At 40.3% G+C, this 23,077-nt stretch overlaps 1 protein-coding gene across 4 annotated transcripts in view; it reads right to left on the reverse strand.

Annotated features, from left to right (window-relative positions):
- The window catches only part of WDR20 (WD repeat domain 20), a 71,783-nt gene that overhangs the window by 43,536 nt on the left and 5,170 nt on the right, over positions 1 to 23,077 (reverse strand). For all 4 annotated transcript variants that reach the window (XM_070751986.1, XM_070751961.1, XM_070751968.1 and 1 more), the window contains exon 2: positions 2,563 to 2,745. In XM_070751986.1, coding sequence (XP_070608087.1) covers positions 2,563 to 2,745 — 183 coding nt within the window. The remainder of the gene's footprint in view (positions 1 to 2,562; positions 2,746 to 23,077) is intronic.

A 23,077-nucleotide genomic window follows, 5' to 3' on the forward strand; every position in this document is an offset into this window, starting at 1 on the left:
GATGAGTTAATTAAAATTAAAACAAATCCGTGTGCTATTTTCCCATCATACTTAGGATAGAAATTTTTAATAATCAAAAATCTATAACTTTGAATTTTCCATTACACCTAACGATGTAAATTAATATAATTACATTTCCAAAATAATCCACCTATCATTTTAATTTTAACCAACTTCCCTTATGTAAGTTTTGAAATTAAAAATCCTGAAATGATTTCATACAACTTAAACTGGCCCCAATAAAGTACTGTCTCAATGCATTGAGAATTATTCAAGTTATGATATAGTTGGATTAATTTATACAGCTGTTGTAATCTTTAGAGAAGCATTAAATAGAATAATTCCATCTCAGCATTTTTTTTCTTCCACTATTTTTTATTTAGAATAGACAGCATGAGAGTGTTATGGTTTATTGTACAATTAGAGCTAAATGGGCTATATTTATAGATGAATAAGTAGGTGGCAAAAATGCTAGTTTCTCCTTGTCAGGAACTACCAGTTTTGCCGCTGATTGTGAATTAAAAGAAAAGCTATACTGACATTTTTGGGAAGGATGGTTTTGAATTATAGTCCAGCAGATAAATTGATATATCAACTGCTATAAATTGTTATGAATAAAAGATAAAATCAGTGAAGAGATAATGGTGATAGAGAGGGGAAGAGAGTATTTAAACAAAATTGTATGGTGTTTTATGCTATGAAAGCTAGAATAACTTGTAATTTCTCAGAAAACATACATTGATTTTCATCCTTTCAATTTCTATAGAATGAAAAAATTGATTGTGTTAGTTGTTCACATTTCTGAGAAAAAAGTAGCATCTTGGATTCTAATCTCACTGAAAGATTATTTCCTACCCTATCCTCCGCCACCCTGAGTCCATCAGGAGAGGGGTGGCTTATAAATTTGAAAAACAAACAAACAAATAAGATATATTTCCTATTATTTCCTCTAAAAAAGCTTCCTAAAGAACCAAATAAAAAAGAAACCAAAATCTTTCCTCTACCCTTTCCTTTCACAAAACTATGTTATGTTTATGTTTATTTAGATTTGTATGCCGCCCCTCTCCACAGACTCGGGGCGGCTCACAACAGAATAACAAAAAACAATTACAGCAAATCTAAATTTCTACTAAAAACATTTTAAAAACCCCATTTTCTAAACACACATAGCGTTGATAATCTCCTGGACCCAGCTCCGTGTCACCTCCCTGCTGGCCGAAACCAGCCAGGAGGGACACGGATCCAGTAATCAGGTGGCGGAACTCACGGCTCCAATGGCCTTGTCCACTTCATCAGGTGTCACCAGATCAAACTCTTCCCAGACAGGTGGGAAATGAATTTCAAATGAATTTCTCTTCTTGTCTCTCACTGCAAACTTCCTCCCCCCACCCCCAGCTTATATTTTATCTGTTTTGATAGATTTGCAATAACTGGATGAGAAGAACTGTCTATCAACAAATTACCTTTCACCAACAGGATGCCACAGCTGAACAACAATCTAATAGCTAAACCTACCCTATTTTTATCTAAACAAATGTACATGGAAAAACTTTGTTCATGCAAGGCTCATTTTTCATAGCATTAAAACAAGCAAAAAAAAGTTCCTAAAAACACCCATTCAAGCAAGCTTACTGCACATATCTATTTTATTATTATTATTCTTTAGTCTGCATTAGATTTCTAACCACAATTACAAACTATCTTAGCAAATTCAATGAAGTATACGGAATGCTAATTAAAACTGGGGAACAATACAGTTTCAAGACAGAGAAATAATTGTCAGTGGTATAAAACTGACTACAATCGAAGTACAATATACCCCTATCTACTTTAGCATAGTACTCTTGCATTATTCATTGTAAGGATAGGAAGTTGGAGGAATGGCTGGAAGAAAAAGCCAATACAGTGGTACCTCTACTTAAGAACTTAATTCGTTCCGTGACCAGGTTCTTAAGTAGAAAGGTTTGTAAGTAGAAGTAATTTTTCCCATAGGAATCAATATAAAAGGAAATAATGCGTGCAAACCCATTAGGAAAGAAATAAAAGCTCGGAATTTGGGTGGACGGAGGAGGAAGAAGAAGAGGAGGACAGATGCTGCCGAAGGAAGAAGGTGAGGTGAGATAAATAGAAAAAATCCAAAACTTTAAGGCTTAAAAAAAAAAAGAGGGACTCTGAGGTGGCAAGAACATGCCTTCCATATACTGCGCCAGAGAGAGAAACCCAGGAAGAATGGCAGGAAATGGGCCGGGCCTTTGTGCCGCTCTCAAATTTCCTGGGAAATTTTTCCAGATTCGGGTTCTAAAGTAGAAAAAGGTTCTTAAGAAGAGGCAAAAAAATCTTGAACACCCGGTTCTTATCTAGAAAAGTTCTTAAGTAGAGGCGTTCTTAGGTAGAGGTACCACTGTATGTCCATTTTGCAACAGTACTATAAATATACATTATTGTATTTAATATTCACTAGGACAAATTGTTTCCACGTAAAAAATAATTATGCCATACGTGAAGAAAATGTTATAAAGAATGCCAGCACATTAGCATGCACCAAAATTAACATTCACTTACTTCTTCGTTAAATAATTTGCTAGTTTCTTTTTTAATAGGATCTATTAGCTGCACCTGTCCTGCCGAGAAGCCGACTAGAAGAGAAACACTTTCTGCTGTGGCTGTTAAGTGATTGAAGTCATGACATGTAGGTTGCGTTCCTTTGTATATTCTTTTATCTATTGGTTTACTCAAATCAGCAGCCTGCAAGAAAGATTGAAATTGGGATTAGCAATGGTTAATATTTCAGCCTAAAATGCTAACTCTTGGCTAAGAGAGAAAGCAAATCAACTGTTTATAGCCACAAAGGCAGATTTAAAAAGCAGAACTTTTAAAGAAACCAGTCTTGTCCTTATTCAAACATGTATTAAGATTTGCCGTATTTTTATATAATTAGGGATTACTGTTTCTTAACTCTCATCGGGGAGTTGATGTATTTCTGTCACAAACTGTTAACAGTCATGTTCTGTAATTAAAGTTCATACTATCTGCATTTTGCAGATGAAACACATTCATAAAAAATATGTACAGTGAACCCTCGATCATCGCGAGGGTTCCGTTCCAGGACCCCACGCGATGATCGATTTTTAGCGAAGTAGCGGTGCGGAAGTAAAAACACCATCTGCGCGTGCGCAGATGGTGTTTTTGCTTCCACTGCCGCCCGCCCTTCGCCCGCCCACCCCGTTGCTCGCGCCTGGGGTGCGCGCGCGCTTGGGGACTCCCTAGCTCCGCTTCCCAGCTGGGGAGCGGAGCTGGGATGTCCCAGGGAAGCCTCTGGGGGAAGGGGGAAGACCCAGGGAAGCCTCTGCCCGGCGGGGAAACTCCACCATCTACGCATGCGTGGAAGGGCACGCATGCGCAGATGGTGGAGTTTACTTCCGGGTTGAAAACTCGCGAAATAGCCCTTTCGCGATACTTGAGGACGCGAAACTCGAGGGTTCACTGTACATAGATTATGCATATAAGGTACAGGAGGTAACTCTATTCTTTATAATATTATTCACTACAAATACAAGCAATGAACTTTTTACCACATTTTTATAAGCATTTGTTATTGAATCTAGATGACAAATTCAATTCCTGGATTTGGAAAATGTTCAGGTCTGTTTAACCAAATAAAACAAACACTTCACAAACTAATTAAATCTCTGTCTTGAGTGGAGCATCAGTAAACGTCCCACTATGGCAGATGTGTTGGAACAGATTCTCAATTATTACAGTGCAGAAATAATGTTTTGGATATTGGAGATGCAAAGTATCCACTATAAATCTATTATTAAATTTAATTATCCACTATAAATCTATTATTAAATTTCACACCCTTGTACCTATTTTATTTTTAAAACATACAGTAATGATAATATTAACTCCATATTGGCAGTTTAATATAGATAAATGTATATGTGATTATATCCTTGTTTAAGGATAGAAGAAGGATAGAATAGAATTCTTTACTGGCCAAGTAAACACACAAGGAATTTGTCATTGATGCATATGCTCTCAGTGTTCTTAAAAGAAAAGATACATTTATCAAGAATCATGAGGTAAAACACTTAATGATTATCATAGGGTACAAATAAGCAATCAGGAAAATACAGTCATAAGTGGGAGGAGATGGGTGATAGGAATGATGAGAAGACTAAAAGTAATACCGTGTTTCCCCGAAAGTAAGACAGTGTCTTACTTTCTTTTTACCCCCAAAAGCCCCATTACGTCTTACTTTCGGGGTATGTCTTATATTGGAAAAAATAAGACCCACCCGGCCAACCCACCTACCCGAACCCGCAACACCCGTGTCTGGTAAAAAGTAGTATTTTAAAAAATCTTCTTGAAAAATCTGGGTCTTCATTTTTACCCACCGGGGGGGGGACAAAGAGCCCGAAGCACCCTCCCCCCCCCACACAAACACACAGAGACACATCCGCATCCCCGCCTGCCCGCCCCGTCCGGGCCCCGCCATGACGTGGCAGCCGCGTCCGGTGCACACGTCGGCATTGACACGTGTCCGCCCACCCGGCGTCTCCGAAGCTTACCGGTCTCTGGCGGGCGCCTTTCGGCAGGAGAAGCCTTCGCCGGGCTGCTTCGCTGCTTGTTCCCCGCCGCCCCCCCCTCCATACGTCACCGCCGAGGCTCGGCTGCAAACGGCCAGCGAGGCAGACTGGCTCCGAGGCGAGCGGCCGGAGCTGCGCCCTCCTTCGCCCGCCTCCTTTCCGGCAGCTCCCCGTGCGCCCCTCGCCTTCGCCTCGCCGCCAAGGGGTGGAAAGGGGGGGGGTTCCTTTCAAGCGGCGCTGGGCGAAAGAGGGCGGGCGGCCAGCAGCAGAAGGCGAGAGGTGCCTCCTTCTCCGGCTCTCCGGCAGATCGAGCACGCGAAGAGGCACCTCTCACCTTCCGCCGCTGCTGGCCGCCCTCTTTCGCCCAGCGTCGCTTCGGAAGCCGCCGAACACCGTCTGGGGGGCGCTTGGCGAGCGGCACTTCCCCGCGGCACTTGGCGAGCGGAGAGGCGGTCGCCAAGCGCCCCCCTGACGGCGTTCGGCGGCTTCCGAAGTGACGCTGGGTGAAAGAGGGCAGCCAGCAGCGGCGGAAGGTGAGAGGTGCCTCTTCGCGCGCTCGATCTGCCGGCACTTGGCAAGTGGAGAGGCGGTCGCCAAGCGCCCCCCTGACGGCATTCGGCGGCTTCCGAAGCGACGCTGGGCGAAAGAGGGTGGTGGTGTCTCTAATATTAAGTTGCCTCCAAACTGATTTAGTGGATAAACAGAGATTAACACCAGAATTAATACCAGATTAACAATCAAGCAGTAAACAATACCCCAATCAAAGAATACCAATTCAGACAAAAAAAGCAACCAAACAGTACACAACAGCCTAATCAAGGAACCAAACTCCACCACCCCCCTACTCCCAAGAACATTGACAGGGCAAACCACTGTATATAAACAGAGAGCAAATGCAACTCCCTTCTAGCACTGAATATGTTATCTAGTTGGGTAATGAAATGTCTGAAAGAAAACCACCAAACTAACAAAGATTCAACACTGAGCTACAAATGCTTATCTATGTGTGAATTAATGGAGCTGCTTGTATTAGTTTTTCTCTTCTTGTCAAATTTCATTAATCTTTTAGGGCCTCCTCCTCACTAATGATTGCTTTTTTTTTCTGTTTATCTCCAAATAAGCAAATTAGCCTTTATTCTGCAGCAAGCAATCACTCCATGGTCATGCCTTCTGGAGTCACAATCATCCCATAACATACAATATCTTCACTGGCCATCTTTGCCACGCCATACCCCAAAATAAGACATCCCCCAATAATAAGCCCAATTGGGCTTTTGAGTGCATGGCACTAAGGCAAAGAACTTGTTTCAGAGTTCAAACAAATATAAGACAGGGTCTTATTTTCAGGAAAACGCGGTACAAAGGATGGCCCTAAACAAGTGATATTTTGAAACAATTTTTTCTCTTTTCTTTTTCTAAAATGCCTTTTTCTCTCGATTGGTATTTCTTTGATTGCTTCTTTCTATCTTCACGAACTTGATAACTCTTCTTAACCAGTATGAGTGCACATGTGCTCTGGGAGGCCGGGATTGGATAACATAGGATCATTTCAAAATGGGGTGAGAGAATTAACATGTTGCAGTTACCACCATTCTAAACTGCTGTCCAATGGCCTCATTAAAACATATTAGGGAAAATTTGGGTATATTTTTCTCTGCAGGTCTAGCCTAATTGGCTCATCATAAAACTCCTTTTGCAAGCTTCTCCTCCACTACAAATCTGATTCCATTCTGTTGAACTTTCGGATAATTATCATCCCAGTGAGGTGACAAAGTCCCATTTCCTTTACATAATTTAATTTCTCATATTCCATTGGTTGAAAGAGAATGAAAATGAGAACATGCACATATTTCTATAGTTATGAAGATCTGAAGAATTTATTTCTGGTTTTGTATCACAGCAGTGGGCTGTAAAGAAGATCTCATTTGGGAATTTTTTAATGATGTTCTTATAGCTGTGAATGAAATAGTCAAGCAATGCAAATGAGGTGGTAAAAATGTAGATCTTGGTTGCCTATTATGAATATTGTGTCTGCTTTGAACGTTGTTAAAAGAAGCATGTCTGAACATGCAAGTTGGATGTTGATAAATATTCTCTCTGTGGATGTAATTAGTCACAAACAGTAGGTACACTAACTGCATTAACCCCATGAATTATGTGAATCAATCCTCAAAATACAAAATCTTGCCATTTGTACCTTCTCTAAAATCAGCATACAGTATACCATTCCTAAAGTATTGTATAGTATTTTCCTGACACATGAGAGAGAGAGAGAGAGAGAGAGAGAGAGAGAGAGAGAGAGAGAGAGAACAAGAAAAAGAGAAGGGACATTACCCATGGCTCTATGCACATATATGTAAGAGAAACCAAAAGAAATCTCTTACTGAAATAGGTATAAAAACTTCACAATAAACATCAGCAAAAAAAAAAAACCCTGATAAAAATGCTTGGCTTTATTTATGGAATAAACTCTTTCTGTTTTGGATGAAAACACATACTCCATCAATATATTTTAATAAGGTTTGAACACGATAGAATCTAGCCCAGTGGCCCCCAATCTTTTGGGCACCAGGAACCAGTTCCATGGAGAGAGGATTTTCATGGGCTGCCTGCATCCTGCAGATCGGGCTTCCCTTGTTTGCATGGACTAGTTTCTGGCATGCTGTGAAGTGATGCGGGTCCACGGACCAGGGGCTGGGGACCCCTGGTCCAGCCAACACAATTGATATTGCAAGGGAATGTTATTGGATGAAGAATATCAGGAAGATTCAGGTATGCACAAATAACGTAGACTGGAAAGATGTAACCTTTGCTACCAGATGGCTAGAACATTATTAATCCATGACAGGACGGTCTTCTTTACTAAAAACAGATAAAATACTTGGGTTTGAGAAATGGAATTAGATCAATTTTATAATTGGGCTTAGAATTGTTTTGTATTGTTTTTTTAATATGTTGTGAGCCACTCTGAGTCTTTGGAGAAAGGTGGCATATAAGTCCAATTAATAATAAACAAACAAACAAACACATAAATAAATAAATAAATAAATAAATACATAAATAAACAAATAAACAAATACATGCCCAGTAAATGTATTGAATGTGACAGTTTGGATGTGATAGTTCGTTTTTAAATGACTAGTTTTTAAGACATATTTTTAAAAGTAATTATTCTATTACTATTCAGACTGAATCACAACACTTAGGAATGTTTTATATTGTATCTTTTTATCGGAATGTTGTCAACTGCCCCGAGTCCACGGAGAGGGGTGGCATATAAGTCCAATAAATAAATAAACAAACAAACAAAACAAACAAATAAATAAAATGAACACAGTGCTAAATATTTACAAACAGTAGCAATCAGCCACAATGATGATATGTCTATGCAACCTTTCTCAAAGTAATACTGTAAATGTATCCATGTCAAGAAAAAATTTAGGAGAAAGTAAAACAATTACCAAATTCACAGTATATGGCTGCAATATTCATTTAATATATCTCCCAACGAAAGACTTCAGTGTTCAAAAGAAAGGCCAATGTAATATAGACTGCAACATATTTTCACCATAAACACTGTGCAATGAACAGCAGTGCTGAAGAAATCAGGCGGAACCAAATTAATTTTCCCACAAGATATCTGGAACATATTAATGGACAGTTTGAAGGAGCCTGTTAAGGGCTGCTTACTGTGATAACAATTTATGAACAAAATAATAAAGAAATAAGGACCAAAGCTCTTTTATGGGGCTAAAGAAAACATCACATATATTAAAGTCTACTTTTATTACGTTGAATAAATGCAGAGAAATAACAAATTTATTGACATTGAAAGAAAAATACTGTAGTAAATAGAAACAGACAAGCTAAAATAATGGAGTAAGTACGCACTGGACCGTTCATTTTCTAGCCAATATTTTCAATAGTACCAGCATAAGTCTTTTAAACTAAGGAAAAGATGAACAAAGTTGACATAAGCATTGAGCATTCATCCACTTATAATGTCAACTGATAGATTTCAGGGGAAAAGGTAATCCATTCAAGATATATGTGCCTGCTAATGAATAGAATATAATTTTATTGGCCAAGTGTGATTGGACACAAAAGGAATTTGTCTTGATACATATGCTCTCAGTGTACATAAAAGTGTACATATTGTGTACATGATGACTGTTTTAAATAGTCACTGATAGAAATACCTATTTTAAAGGTAGTAGAATCCAGAAAAGTTGTACTAATTCAGCAGTAGTTTTTTTTCTGCCAGGGTGAGAAAATCCTGAGAATCCTATTTATTTTTCAGCATCTGCATAAAGCAAAAGATGAAAGCTGAATTTGCCATCCTCCTAATATATAAAACTTCCTCTTTTGACTTGATGTAAATTGCTTATTTTATACACACACACGTTTCCCCAAAATTAAGACCCTGTCTCAGATTTTTGAACCCCAAAATATGGCCTTGGCCTTATTATTGGAGGGGTTGTTATTATTTTTGAGGTGCAGGAGGCAGACCCCAAAGAAGCCGAGCCAATCTGGGGTATGTGTTGGTCTTGTGTCAATGCCTGCAAACACCCGCCTCTTGATTGCTCTCTGTCTCTCTCTCCCGGCCAGCGGCCGAGAGATAGAGAAACAGCAAGCGAGAGGCGGGTGCACCAGGCACCAATGCAAGATACACACGTCTCATGGGACTGGCTCAGCTCCTCTGGGCTCTGCCTCTGGCAACGTTTTGAAACCTTACAAAGAGTTACATGCATGTCGTACTGATAAATATGACATGTATTTGTATGCTTCCAACATACATTAGTTACAATGGAAAAGCATCTATATCAGGGATGTCAAACTCATGTCATCACACTGGCATCCCATGATGTATTGGGACTTTTTCCCCCTTCGCTAAACTGGGCATGGGCATGGCCAGCACGTAACGCATCCGTCCGAGGGCCTGGATTTTGACAGCCCTGGTCTATGTGATACAATAACTTTTCAAAGGTTTAATTTTTAATTAATTTTTATTCTGTATATCACTATTTTTATAAATAGGTTTTTACATATTTCAAATTTCTGCACAATTAAGGACTAAATGACCAAACAGTACCTAGCGGTCTGACTAATAAAGAGAGAAGGGGCTTTGGCGTTACCTGATACGCTTCTTTTCAGTCTGCTGAGAGAGAATCCCAAGAATGGGTTAAATCCACCTTTCTGCCCATAGATTGAGTCCTTTTAAACTTTGTAGCCACATGTCTCTTGACTGTCCCCCAGTTTTGACAAAGATGTAACAGTTGACTTGACACTTTACTGAACCTATTCTCCATTCCTGGACTCTAGACCAGGTGGTCGCCAGGGTGAGATTGGATTCTCTATCAGCATACCGAGAAGAAGCGTATCAGGTAAGACCAATGCCCCTTCTCCAGTGTGCTAAGCAGAGAATCCAAAGAATGGGACCTACCAAAGCTGGCTTGTCCTAAGGGTAGGACATAGTCTGGTTCTGAGTCTCCCGGTTTGAGTGTACCTTTTAGAGAACCCGCCTGACAAAGGCCACTTCAGACGAAGTGGAAGTGTCCAATTTGTAGTGTCTGATGAATGGGGACGGTGGGGACCAATCGCTGCCCTATAGACTTCCTCGAAAGAGGCCTGTGTCGCCCATGCCACCATGGTGGTCGCACTTCCAGTAGAGGGGGCCATAAGTCGCCAGTACAATGGAACAGCATACTCATATGTTTTGGCAGTGCATGCCTGTATCCACTGACCCACCATCAATGCCATGACCTAGTTACCCAGTGTAGAAAACTGGAATGACATGAATAAGCTATTCAAATAAAACCCCACGTTGCTAGCTGAAAAACAGCTGACGGGACTGTTCCTTCCTTCCGCTCAACAGCTGATGGTTTAAGCATTTGACTGCTCAGGCAGAAAGTGCTGTTCTCCTGATCACCTCTCCCCAAAGCCGGGTGGTTCGCCGAAAGCCAGCTGATTGTAGCTAAATTACTATAGTTCTAGAGCCAAACAGCTGATTGCTGTGTTGATGGTACTGCTCGCCTGAAAACTTAGTCATTGCAAAAAACCGCTGATAAACTGCTGAGAATCCAAAGAACTTAAACTCTCCATTTTTGATCTGAAGGGTTTTGCTTAAATGCATCTCTCTTGGGCTTAGACTGAGCCAAAAACTGGAGGGCAGTCAGGAGAGGCGTGTCTACAAAGTTTAAAAGGACCCAGTCTCTGAAAAGAAAGGTGGAGTTAACCCATTCTTTGGATTCTCTGCTCAGCACACTAGAGAAACAGGGTATTTGGTTGTCTGATAAATCCAAGAGGGTCTAGGAAAGCGTTCCCCAAACCTGTAAAATATTTATTTATTTAATATTATTCCATTGTTATTTCCATAAATAATTCAAAACAGCAAACACAAACAATATTCCCTATTTTCCCCAAAATATGCCTTGAGGCAGGACTACAACTTTGACTACAACTCAAAATCTAGTTGTTTCTAGCCTGGTGCCTTAACGTATAAACCATTGTTACAATAAATCCACCATTCTCAAAATTTCAATGTATTGTTGTATGCTCAATTGTGTTCATTTTGGTGTTTGGACTTTTAGGGGAGGTATGTATGTTAAGATTACATTAAAAGGAGATGTGAGGGCAAAAATGTTCAGAACCTTGTGTCCTAAATTCTATCTTTAGTAAGTCTTGTTATTGTTATGTCCTCCTTCAATTTTAGTCTAGTTAGCCACTAGTAAATTACAGTGAAAAGTGTATTTTATAATACCTGCTGTCCTGTTGGTATTAGATCTTTCAATGTATTGTTGTATTGCTCAAGATGATTACACCAATCCTGGACATCTCTGTTAACAAGAAACATGCAACAAATAGGTATTTGTAGAGATAGAAGTCATGTAGAGGTTGTGTGCAGCAAGCTGCCCACCTCAAGCAGGCCTTGCATACCTACATGATCTCACCCAGTTCACATCACCAGGATGATGTAGACAATATCCCTGGCTGGTACATGATATCATCTAGGTTGAATCTGTTCTACCCCAGCTAAGAGCGTAGGAAATACAGTTTGTTCAAACTTATTTTAATCAGTAACTGACTACTAATAACAGTCTTATTAGAGGTCACATACATACACACACACACACACACACACACACACACACACCCCTAAAGGCAGTCTTTTCTTGCAAAAGCCCAACTGTTAATTAGTTATCATTAACAGCTGACATAAGTTCAGAAAGTCTTAAATCATATAACAACAATTAGTCTTTGATAGCTCACAAAGCTTGGCAAAATGCCCAGAAGATGTCCTCAATAAACAAACTGAAGCAGATAAGCAGAGAAGAGATGTGCCAGACACAAGGCATACAACAATTGAATTTCACAGGTTGTTTCCTGCAGAGATTCAGCTGCCTCTGCTTTCCTTAATTAGGGGCTACTAGCTGAGCGGCCAATTAGCCCCCAGTCTTACTCTTGAGGAGACCTCCTCTAGAATAAACACTCCTGTCTTTTGGCAGCTCTGCATGCTCATGCATTCAGAAGAGAAGCCTCTTCTTCCTCATCACTGCAATGAGGTACGGGAGGTTCCGAAGGCCCTGGCTGAACCTCTCCCTCCGGCACCATGTCCTTGCCAGCCTCCTCACCGTTGGACTTGGATGCCAGCTGCACAGGCAGGAAGCACATCACCAAGTGAGTCTCCTCTCAAAAGAGATCCACTATCAGCTGCATGGGCTGCTGGAGGGTCACAACAGAATCAACAAGATATTCTTAAGGATTGGTGAGGAGAAGTCACCAATAAAAATGTTGTTGCTCTTTGTTATCTTTTGCTGCTTGGAAAATGATATAAAAGCAAGTCTCCAAGTCTCCGGTGGGGGGGCAGTATACAAATCTAATCTAATAAATAAATAAACACTGTGAATGCAGTCAGACATCTTAGCATCCTGCAATGACTGGTCTCTAATTCCATTAGGTATTAATCTGACAAGGTATAGATTATTCCCCAGCAAATGCTCAAATTGAACAAAAGATACTTTTGGACATCACTCACCAAGATTTGCAAAAGCAACATCTGAAGTACGGTACTTTGTACATGCAAAGGTCTTTTACCTTACACTAAAAATATTTCCACATTAAACTATTGTTGGGCTCTTGCCAAGGTTAAACTAATGTCTTCCCATCCCATAAATCAAGGGGAAGATATAAGGGAATTAATCCTCCAAAAGACTTGAACCCTGTAATAAACATGATATATAGCCAATGGAACATATACTATAAGGTCCATGGTGCTCTCTGAGCTTGGTTGTTTTCTTGCAGATATTTCATTACCAAGCTAGGTAACATTGGTGCTAGTCAGGAGTGGTGTTTCCAAACCATGCTCCTTAGCAGCACTGAAGATGTTATCTAATTTGATCATGAAACAATCAAGAGCACGAAAAATGCCACAATTCAACACTAAGCTACAAATATTCTATTGTAGTGAAACACGCTTTTACCTTCATTTGTGTAATGACCTGATTAATCCTTATTTTAACATCTTTTTCCTGGATACTCAGGAAGTCAGTGTTATGTTAAACATCCCTTTGATCAAATTTCTAAAATTACTTTAGCAATGGTAACGTTTCTAAGTGGTACTATTAAGATAAGGAAGCAATTTCATTTTAATTTATATAAGGAGTCTGAGGATTATATTTAAGAAAATAATAATAATAATAATAATAATAATAATAATAATAATAATGGGACTTCCGACTTCAGACTGACCAAATTCTGAAGCATAACACACCAGACATTGTGATCGTGGAGAAAAAGAAAGTATGGATCATCGACATTGCAATCCCAGGAGACAGCAGAATTGAGGAGAAGCAGCTAGAGAAATTAGTGAAATACGAAGATCTAAAAATCGAGCTGCAACGACTATGGCATAAGCCAGTGAAAGTGGTCCCAGTGGTACTTGGCACGCTGGGCGCAGTACCAAAGGATCTCAGAGGACATTTGAAAACCATCGGAATTGACAAAATCTCCATCTGTCAATTGCAAAAGGCCGCTTTACTGGGATCGGCAAACATAATTCGTCGCTACATCACGCAGTCCTAGGCGCTTGGGAAGCGCCCGACTGGTGATGAAATACGAAATTCAGCATAGTGATCTCGTTTGCTGTGTTGTACTGACATAATAATAATAATAATAATAATAATAATAATAATAATAATAATAATTTATTAGATTTGTGTGCCGCCCCTCTCCGAAGACTCAGGGTGGCTTGGACTTAATTTTGTTATGCTGTGTAGATTTTAAATAAACTTACTGACTAAATCATAACATATAATGTTTTCTATATTCCCAGTAATGCCTCTAACATTCACAGCAAGAATAATCACACTCAACAATATCCCAAATGATTCTGAAGAGCCATATATTGAATAACTTCCTAAATAACATATGTAAGGGCACTGATCTTATCCCTACTGGCAAAGTATTCCTATTAAAATGTCTGACTTTGAGTCCATTCCCATCATATTTTATGGGGTGGGGGGGAATGGACATTCTCAAAAAGTATTTCGTAAGCGTACTCTGGATAAATAATTTTATTCAGAAAAATTAGTCATAGATAACTAGAACCCAGCTATGAAATACTTTAAAAATAATAATCACCACCACGACTTGCATTCAGAAGCCAATTTGGTCTAGTGGTCAAGGTACCAGGCTAGAAACTAAGAGAGTTTGAGTTCTAGTTCTGTCTTCGCAGAGGTGGGATCCAGCAGGTTCTGATGAACTGATAGCAGAAATTTTGAATAGTTCGGAGAACCAGGAAATAACACCTCTGACTGATTCCACCCCATCTATTCTCTGTCTCTCTAGTCCTAGCTGATCGGGAGAAGATGGGGATTTTGCAATAACCTTCCCCTGGAGTGGAGTGGGAATGAAGATTTGACAGTATCCTTCCCCTGCCACGCCCATCAAGCCACACCACATCCATCAAGCCATGCCCACAGAACCAGCAGTAATAAAAAAATTAATCCCACCACTCAGGCATGGAAGCAGCTGGGTGACTTTGGACTAGTCAGTCTCTTTCAGCCCGACCCATCTCACAGGGTTGTTGTGGAGGAAAAAAGAAGGAAGTTATTAAGCATGTTTGCTGCCTTGAGAAGTTTATAAAAATAATAAATGCAAGATATAAATCTAAATAAATAAATAAAAACCACTAGGTAACATGCACCCCACTACATTTCCCCTAATAGAAAAGCATTCATAATTGTCTAAACCAGGGGTAAGCAAAGTTCTATGACATGTGGACTTCAACTCCCAGAATTCCTGAGCCAATCGTGCTAACTCAGGAATTCTGGGAGTTGAAGTCCACAAGTCACAGAAGAGCCAACTTTGCCTACCATTGGCCTAGACCTATAGTACATACAGCCCCCAAGCTGTATATGTACTCTCTCCAGGAGATGAAGCAGTCTTAGATTACCACTCAAAAAGCTCACTTCACTAAGTACTCTGTCAATTTCCTAAATATCAATAGCTTAAAACTCTTTCCAAATAATATTACAAGATGTCACCCTCAAGACTTGAGATTCTGGTCCAACCAATTCCAAACAAATGCACTAATTTAAACTGCAAAAATCTCACATGAACCCATTAATGGACCTTTCCACTTGAACTTCCCTAAAAGAAACTGAGTCATTTTAAAAAGAATTGTCAGATAGTTCTTTATGGAACAATAAAGATAGAGAAGTATTGTATTTTTTGGACTATCAGCCGCACCTCCCCCCCCCACCAAAAAAAGAAGGTAAAAATGTCAGTACATCTTTTACATCGAATACGGCCATTTTTGCTGTCCTGAAGCCCTGCCTGCACGTCCCATTTTTGCTAAAAATTGGTCCGTTTTTCACAAAAATGGGACAGACAGAAGATCTGAAAGCTCCTAGATGCTTCTTCAGAAAGTCTTGCGGGCTGGGGGTGGCAAAAATGCTCCCATTTTTGCAAAAAAAAAAAGGGGGGGGAAAGGGCGTTTTCACCCATTTATTCGCAAAAAAATGTGTGGGCAAAGGGTCTGGGAAGCCTGCAGAGAGCTCCTGGGAACTGGGGGAAGGCAAAAATTGGAGGACAGAAGGGAAAGGGGGGACATGATCAAAACATTTAAATATATTAAAGGGTTAAATAAGGTTCAGGAGAGAAGTGTTTTTAATAGGAAAGTGAACACAAGAACAAGGGGGCACAATCTGAAGTTAGTTTGGGGGAAAGATTAGAAGTAACGTGAGAAAATATTATTTTACTGAAAGAGTAGTAGATGCTTGGAACAAACTTCCAGCAGACGTGGTTGGTAAATCCACAGTAACTGAAGTTAAACATGCCTGGAATAAACATATATCCATCCTAAGATAAAATACAAGAAATAGTATAAGGGCAGAATAGATGGACCATGAGGTCTTTTTCTGCCGCCAATCTTCTATTTTTCTATATTTCCCAGAGCTTTTGCCCACACAATTTTTGCCAAAAAAACAGGCAAAAAATGGCCCAGTTTTTGCAAAAATGCATGTGTTTTTGCCTTCTAATTACCCTATGTAGCATGACTGGAGGAGGATTCTGGGAATTGAAGTCCACTGTCAAGTTTGTAAACCTCTGGGTTAGGGGTGCAAGGGTCTTCAAACTTGGCAGCTTTAAGACTTGTGGGCTTCAACTCCCATTCCTGAGCTAGCATGACTGGAGGAGGAATTCTGGGAGCTGAATTCCAAAATTCTTAAAGCTGTCAAGTTTGATATTTGTAAAAATAATATATCACTACACCATTTGGCTCAAATACATTTCCCCTTGTTTTCCACCTCTAAAATCTAGATACTCCGAAAAATACAGTAACTCCACCTCTTTGAATATACCGTAGGCTGAAATTTGGGCTTAAATCTCTATCTAACTAGACTCATTCTAGCAATCAAAGGAACCAAAATTGAGCTATTTGCAATATTTTACTCTTCTGATAGATTAATTACTCTAAAATAGAAATCAGATGTGACAGGATGCACCACCATCACAAAGGCACATGATGACCTAGACAAGTCCACTGACTGTTCCCATGGAAGCCATGAAATCCTAAGCCTCCTCAGAACTAACCGGGGATGAAGTGCTGAAATCACACAGGATAAACAGCTTTGATACAGCAATCATTAACCTAAAGCAGTGATGGTGAACCTTTTTTGCTTCATGTGACCAAGGGGGGGGGGGCCTGCAGCCCACACCCATAATTCCATGCGCCCACACACACACATGCACACGTGATACAACCCCTCCCAGCACCCAATGGCATGACCATTTTTTGCCAAGTTCCAATTAAACCAGAAGCTCCATTTTTTTTGCTTCCCACAGGTTTTAGAGCCTTTCTAGGAACCTGGGGAGGGCAAAAATAGCTTTCCCTTTCACAGAGGGCCTCTGGAGGCTGGAAACATTCAGTTTCCCAACTTCTTCAAGTTGGGAAACAGGCCATTTCTGGCCTTCTGAGTGCCTCTCGGGGGGGGGGGTGTTGCCTGCCTACCCCCCCCCCCCCAGCTCTTAGAAAGGCTCTGAAGTCTGTGGAGAGCAAAAAAACCCCTGGAAGTTCCGGTTTAACAGAAAGTCAAAAAACAGAACATTTCCAGCCTCTGGAGGTGCCTCCAGGGATTGGGCGGGGAAGGCCGTTTTTGCCCTTCCTAGGCTCCTAATAAGGCTCTGGAGCTTGAGGAGAACAAAAAAAGGGCCTTCCCACCCCCTTTGGAGGCTGAAAATAGGCTGTTTCCCAACCCCCAGTGGGCCCGGAAGGCTCAAAAATCAGCTGGCTAGTGCGTGCATCCACGCCGGACCTGAACTTGTGACCCCACCAATATGGCTCCACGTGCCACTTGTGGCACACATGCCATAGGTTTGCCATCACAGTCATAAAGGTAAGACTGACAGCTCAGGCCAGGATGCCACTTTACAGATGGGAGGGTGCTGCAACAGTAGCATCCCTCTCTTGTTCCTGTATCTCAATTGCTAGAGAAATGGACAGGTTTATAGATAATACATCTGTCATCTTTTTAAAACAACACATTATCTTGGAAAGCTATTAACTAGGCCAGGTTCAATAGTACATGCATGGGTAATTACAAATTTGAGATATGATCTACTGCTAACAATGCCTATTCTTGCTTTCCAATATTTATAATCTACTATCTAAATAAGGTTATTGATCAGACTAACTAAAGAAAAACATTTATCTATTCCACATGTCAAAGCAAATTATTAGGACAAACTAAGAAGAGGATAGAGTGTAGGAAATACAGAATATGTAAACCAGAAACACACACTGAAATTTGCTGAATCCCAAACTGAATCAGACCACTCTATTGAAACTATATGTACGTCTCTACAAATGAATAAAGCCTTTACAGCGTACAGAACAGGATGCAAGTTTTCTGGAAGCATCTCATATTATTTTATTTTCTTAAAGGATTCCAGAAATGCATTTTAGATACTGTAATGTCACATTATGGAGTCAAATAGTCCCCATTTTGAAGAGAAAAAGACTTCTTTCTGACACCCTTGTCCTGCCTGAAGTCCTGATCCTCTACCTAAGTATCCACCTGCCAGCCAGCATACTGCTCCTTTCACCCTCTCTTCTTTGGTCCAAGTACTGTAGCTCATAACAAATGATCTTCAGAGTGAGAGGCAATGATCTAACTGTTGTAGCAATTGTTTGGTTTGCAGCTGCATAGATGGGTACCATGATTACCTCACTCATGGTATCTAACACTGAAGAGCTCATTCTGAAGCATTTAATCCAGGAAGGGGTGATGGAACTGCAGTCATTGAGTAATAGGCAATGCAATATATCGCATGAGAATCTGGTATCAATCCAATGTTGTTTTCTGTCCATTCATTTAAAGCTACCTATTCCCCAAGCCTTGATGACAAGATTATAACACAAGGATTTTTTAAATAAATGTTCTATATTAACACTTTTGAGAAATATGCTCCTTCAATCTTCTTTCCTTATGTATCTAATAAATCTTTACACTTGTCCACCATTCAACTTTCAATTACAGTAATGGGTAAGTGTTACAATACATATTCTTTCATACAAACTACCTGCCAAACATAAAGAGTGTCTATGTGGTTCAAGAGCCCACACATCTTTCAAAACCAAAAATCAAACCAAAGCTATACTGTATCCCATCTATTTCAAATTTGGTAAAATGCATTTCCAAACAAGAATCAATGTGCCTGAAAAAGTAAAGTTGTATCATCTTTGTATGTAAATAATTTATACAGCTCCACCATCCAAACTCCCATACCTATTTGCTACATCTTGGTTTCTTCATGGTAACAAGGTATCTTAAATTTTCAATTTGTCCTGATATATATTTAAAAGTAAATCATTGTACATACCTGTGGATTATAATTAACAGGAGATACAAAGTTTTGGTTTCAATATGACCATGACAAATTGATTGGCCTCTGAACTTGACCAAATCAAATTATATCCTGAATTAAAATCACATGCATATTTTAAGTCAATATCATGTTATTGATGAACCTCTGGTTTTATACTCTGTTTTCCCCAAAATAAGACATCCCCTGATAATAAGCCCAAAAGGGCTTTTGAGTGTACTGTATAGCAATAAGGCCAAGAGCTTATTTCAGGGTTCAAAAAAATATATTATTTTTGGGAAAACATGGTAGTAATATTACGACTTAATCAAGTGTTTTCAATTTGCAGAGGGTCTCTACTGTAACAATAAGATTGATCAATATAATTCGGTTCTTTCCCTTCCTTTCCTAGCATAGATGGCATTACACATGCAAGTTTCCATAACCTTTTTTCAGCAGTATTAAAGAGATAAGTATTACTACAATCTAGCAATGTATTTTCCTTCTTTTGGATAGTCAGTTTTGATCATTGTTGCTGCCTTTCTCCAAGCAGGAGACAAGGTAATAAGATGATGGATAAACCAAGGGCAATTATATAATCATGAAGGGAGTAGCAACAATAAAGCATCAATGAAAACTAGAAAGGAGAAATCTTAACTGGGTGACAGAATTCAGCTACAAAGTTGAAAATCTGTTGTAATCTAATAATTCTCCTTTATTGACCTTACAAATATCAATTTTCCCAAATGACCAACCTAAATAACAGGCAACAATTATAAAGTTAGTAGCAGCTGCAAAATGTTTTGCACTCTGTTAGAGATGCTTTGGAACCCTAAGAATACATCAGCTGTCCGCAATGAGTTAGGGCAGCTGGGTCTTTCTACAAGCTCTGTGGTTGCTCACTGCTTTAATGAATTGCAGTCAGGTGTTGTGTCTGTACTCACATATGTGCAAAGTACTATCCTGAGTTAAATCCGAAACACTGCACATTTCTGCTATCTAATTTATTTGGGGGAAGGGGATCGTTTAATGGACCCAAATATGTTTTAACTTCCGTAAAATGGAGAAGATTCTATACGCATTGAGGCAGAAAATAAGTCAAAGCCCATGAAAAAGATTATCAATGAGTCTGCAATTCAATTTTGATAGATCTACTAAAATAACTTCTATTTTGGGCTTTTTCTAGAAAAAACTTAGAACCAGAAAAGAAATAATCCAGTATTAAAACAAATGTAAAAGTAATTAGCCTTGATTATGAAGCAAAAAAGGAAGATAGTTAACCTGGTCAAGTAACATTTAGAAGTTTGGTTTCTAAATGTTATTATTAGGAGCGCAGAAAAGCATTTATATTTTCTCAAAATGGCATCTTCTATGCATACTGCATTGCTATTTAGACAGAGACAGAAAACGCAGATGGATTGATTAATCAAATTATGCAATTTTTATATTCAATCTGTTTCCCCATAATCAGTGGGCTCAATGTAAGAGGTCCAATATAAACACTTAAACTCCGGAACAACTTAAGATGGGATACTTTGAAGAAAGCTTTTTTCACTCTTCCACTTCTGTATATATACTGCTCAAAAAAATAAAGGGAACACTTAAACAACACAATATAACTCCAAGTAAATCAAGTAAAACTCCAAGTAAGTAAACCAAGTAACTCCAAGTAAACTGTCCACTTAGGAAGCAACACTGATTGACAATCAATTTCACGTGCTGTTGTGCATATTAAACTTTGTACAGAACAAATATTTCATTCATTCAGATATAGGATGTTTTGAGTGTTCCCTTTATATTTTTTGAACAGTGTAGTAAACATCTGTGATTCAATTCCTGGTGCCTTGACAATGGTGATTTCCAGACAACGAAGATCCCTAAATATACCACCATTTTGGTCCTGCTCAAAAAAGAAACAGGATCCAACTAGTGCCACCACACTGTTCTTCTACAATCATGATCAATATTCTACATTTCATTTACCATGGGATATACATACATGGTATTAATATTGCTAAGAAAAAGACATTGGTTAAGTTATAGAAAATGTAGAAGAGTTGTTTTTCTGATTATCTCAGAAAGAATATACCACATTAAAAAGTAATAATAATATTTATACTGTTCCCATAAAAGAAATGTACAGTTGTAACTAGCTACAACAAGAAACATGTTTACTGCAGGAACAGCCATTTCCTTGTAATATCTCTGGAGACATGATTCAAGGAACCAATGAACTATAGATATAAACAAGATAGGGAATAAAGCCAAAGTCAACTGCAGTTATCCTATTAAGCAAAAAACAAAGTCTCTCTCCAGGTCAAATTGCATATACCAGTATGTCTCTAAGAAATGTCATATTAGTATAAAGTGTGAAAAATAAACATGCTCCTTGAGCATAGTTATAGATCCAGACAGCAACATTACCTCAGCCAATTTTCTGGATTATTTTTCTATATAATCTCTGCAGAACCCGCATTAATTAGGCTGAGGAACCTGATAAGAGTCTAAAAGAGTCTCCCCCTACCCGGGCAGACTAGATGATGTTGGGGCAAGTTAAACAAATGGAAATGGCACCCTCCAGTAACACTTCTCACCTCCATGATCAGGAGTCACCATTCATTCTGCGCTCTCACGGACAGAAAATAGTTGGCATGTAAAATGAACTCGAGAGCTCATGCAAACAAAGTAGGGAACCAGTGAACAGAGCTGAAAACTGGTCCTGCTTGTTCCCTCATTAGGAAGAGCATGGCACTTGCTTTTCCTAACAAGGGATTTCCACCTGGCAATCCAAGTAGAGTGACTGTCAATTTCAGCCACAGTATACCTTTCTCTTTTGTGGCAAGGTATCATATACAGCAGAGGTCCCCAACCTTTTTAGCACCAGGGACCGGCTTTAAGTTAGACGAGTTTTCCACGGCCCGGTGTGGGGGGGGGGGCTTTGGTCATATGGGGGTGGGGTTATGGAGGGGTGGAGCTTAGTGACGCAGCCCTCCACACTTCTCCACAGGGCGGGGAGAATCAGGAGGCTCCTTTGGCGGCTGGGGGCTGCCTGGCTTTGTGATTTTGGCTGGGGGGGGGGAGTTAGGAAGGTCCTACTTCTCCCCCCCCCCAGCCAAAAATTCAAAGCCTATCTGCTGGATACGGGCGATGAGTGGGACAGAGCGGCGCGGAAGCCTCTTGCAGCAGCTGCCACAGCCACCGGCTTCGGCGCCATTCGTCCCGCCCATCGCCCGTATCCAGCAGAAGCTGCTGCCCGAGTGCTCTTGGCCGGCGGGATTTAAAGTGCTGGGGTGGGGGGTGTCCCAGCGGGAGGCGAAGCACTGGGGTGGGGGGGCTGTCAGGACACCCCCACCCCAGCACTTTGAATCCCGCCGGCCCAGAGCACTCGGGCAGCAGCTTCTGCTGGATACGGGCGATGGGCGGGACGAACGGCGCCGGAGCCGGTGGCTGTGGCAGCTGCTGCAAGAGGCTTCCGCGCCGCTCTGTCCCACTCATCGCCCGTATCCAGCAGATAGGCTTTGAATTTTTGGCTGGGGGGGGGGAGAAGTAGGACCTTCCTAACTCCCCCCCCAGCCAAAATCACAAAGCCAGGCAGCCCCCAGCTGCCAAAGGAGCCTCCTGATTCTCCCCGCCCTGTGGAGAAGTGTGGAGGGCTGCGTCACCGCCCGACGCCCCACCCCGTCCTGCATAATGTTCTCTGCCGGGAGGGCAGCGCCGCCGCGGACCGGCTGAAAACCCCCAACGGCCCGGTCCTGGTCCGCGGACCGGCGGTTGGGGACCTCTGATATACAGTATATCATAACAACAAAATGAACTGCTGAGAGATTACTCAGGAAACAAAAAAGAGTTTAACCTATGTTTTAAAATAAATTCCATAATAGTGAAAATGCTCAAGAAATACAAAGGGAAGAGAGCAGAGTATATATACAGATATCTATATATTTCAGCTAAAACCTTTAACCACTAACACAAATCAATTTACCATAGCTAAAAATCTCAGAAAACCACTAATTCTGAAAGTTCACAGTACAGAAAAGGAATGTGTTTAAGAGTCCAGAAGGAGTTGAGTGGCCTATAACTAATAAAATAAAATAAATAAGACAAGCAGACAAGAATATAGT

The sequence above is a fragment of the Erythrolamprus reginae genome, chromosome 1 (assembly GCF_031021105.1).
Source record: "Erythrolamprus reginae isolate rEryReg1 chromosome 1, rEryReg1.hap1, whole genome shotgun sequence".
Lineage (NCBI taxonomy): Eukaryota > Metazoa > Chordata > Lepidosauria > Squamata > Dipsadidae > Erythrolamprus > Erythrolamprus reginae.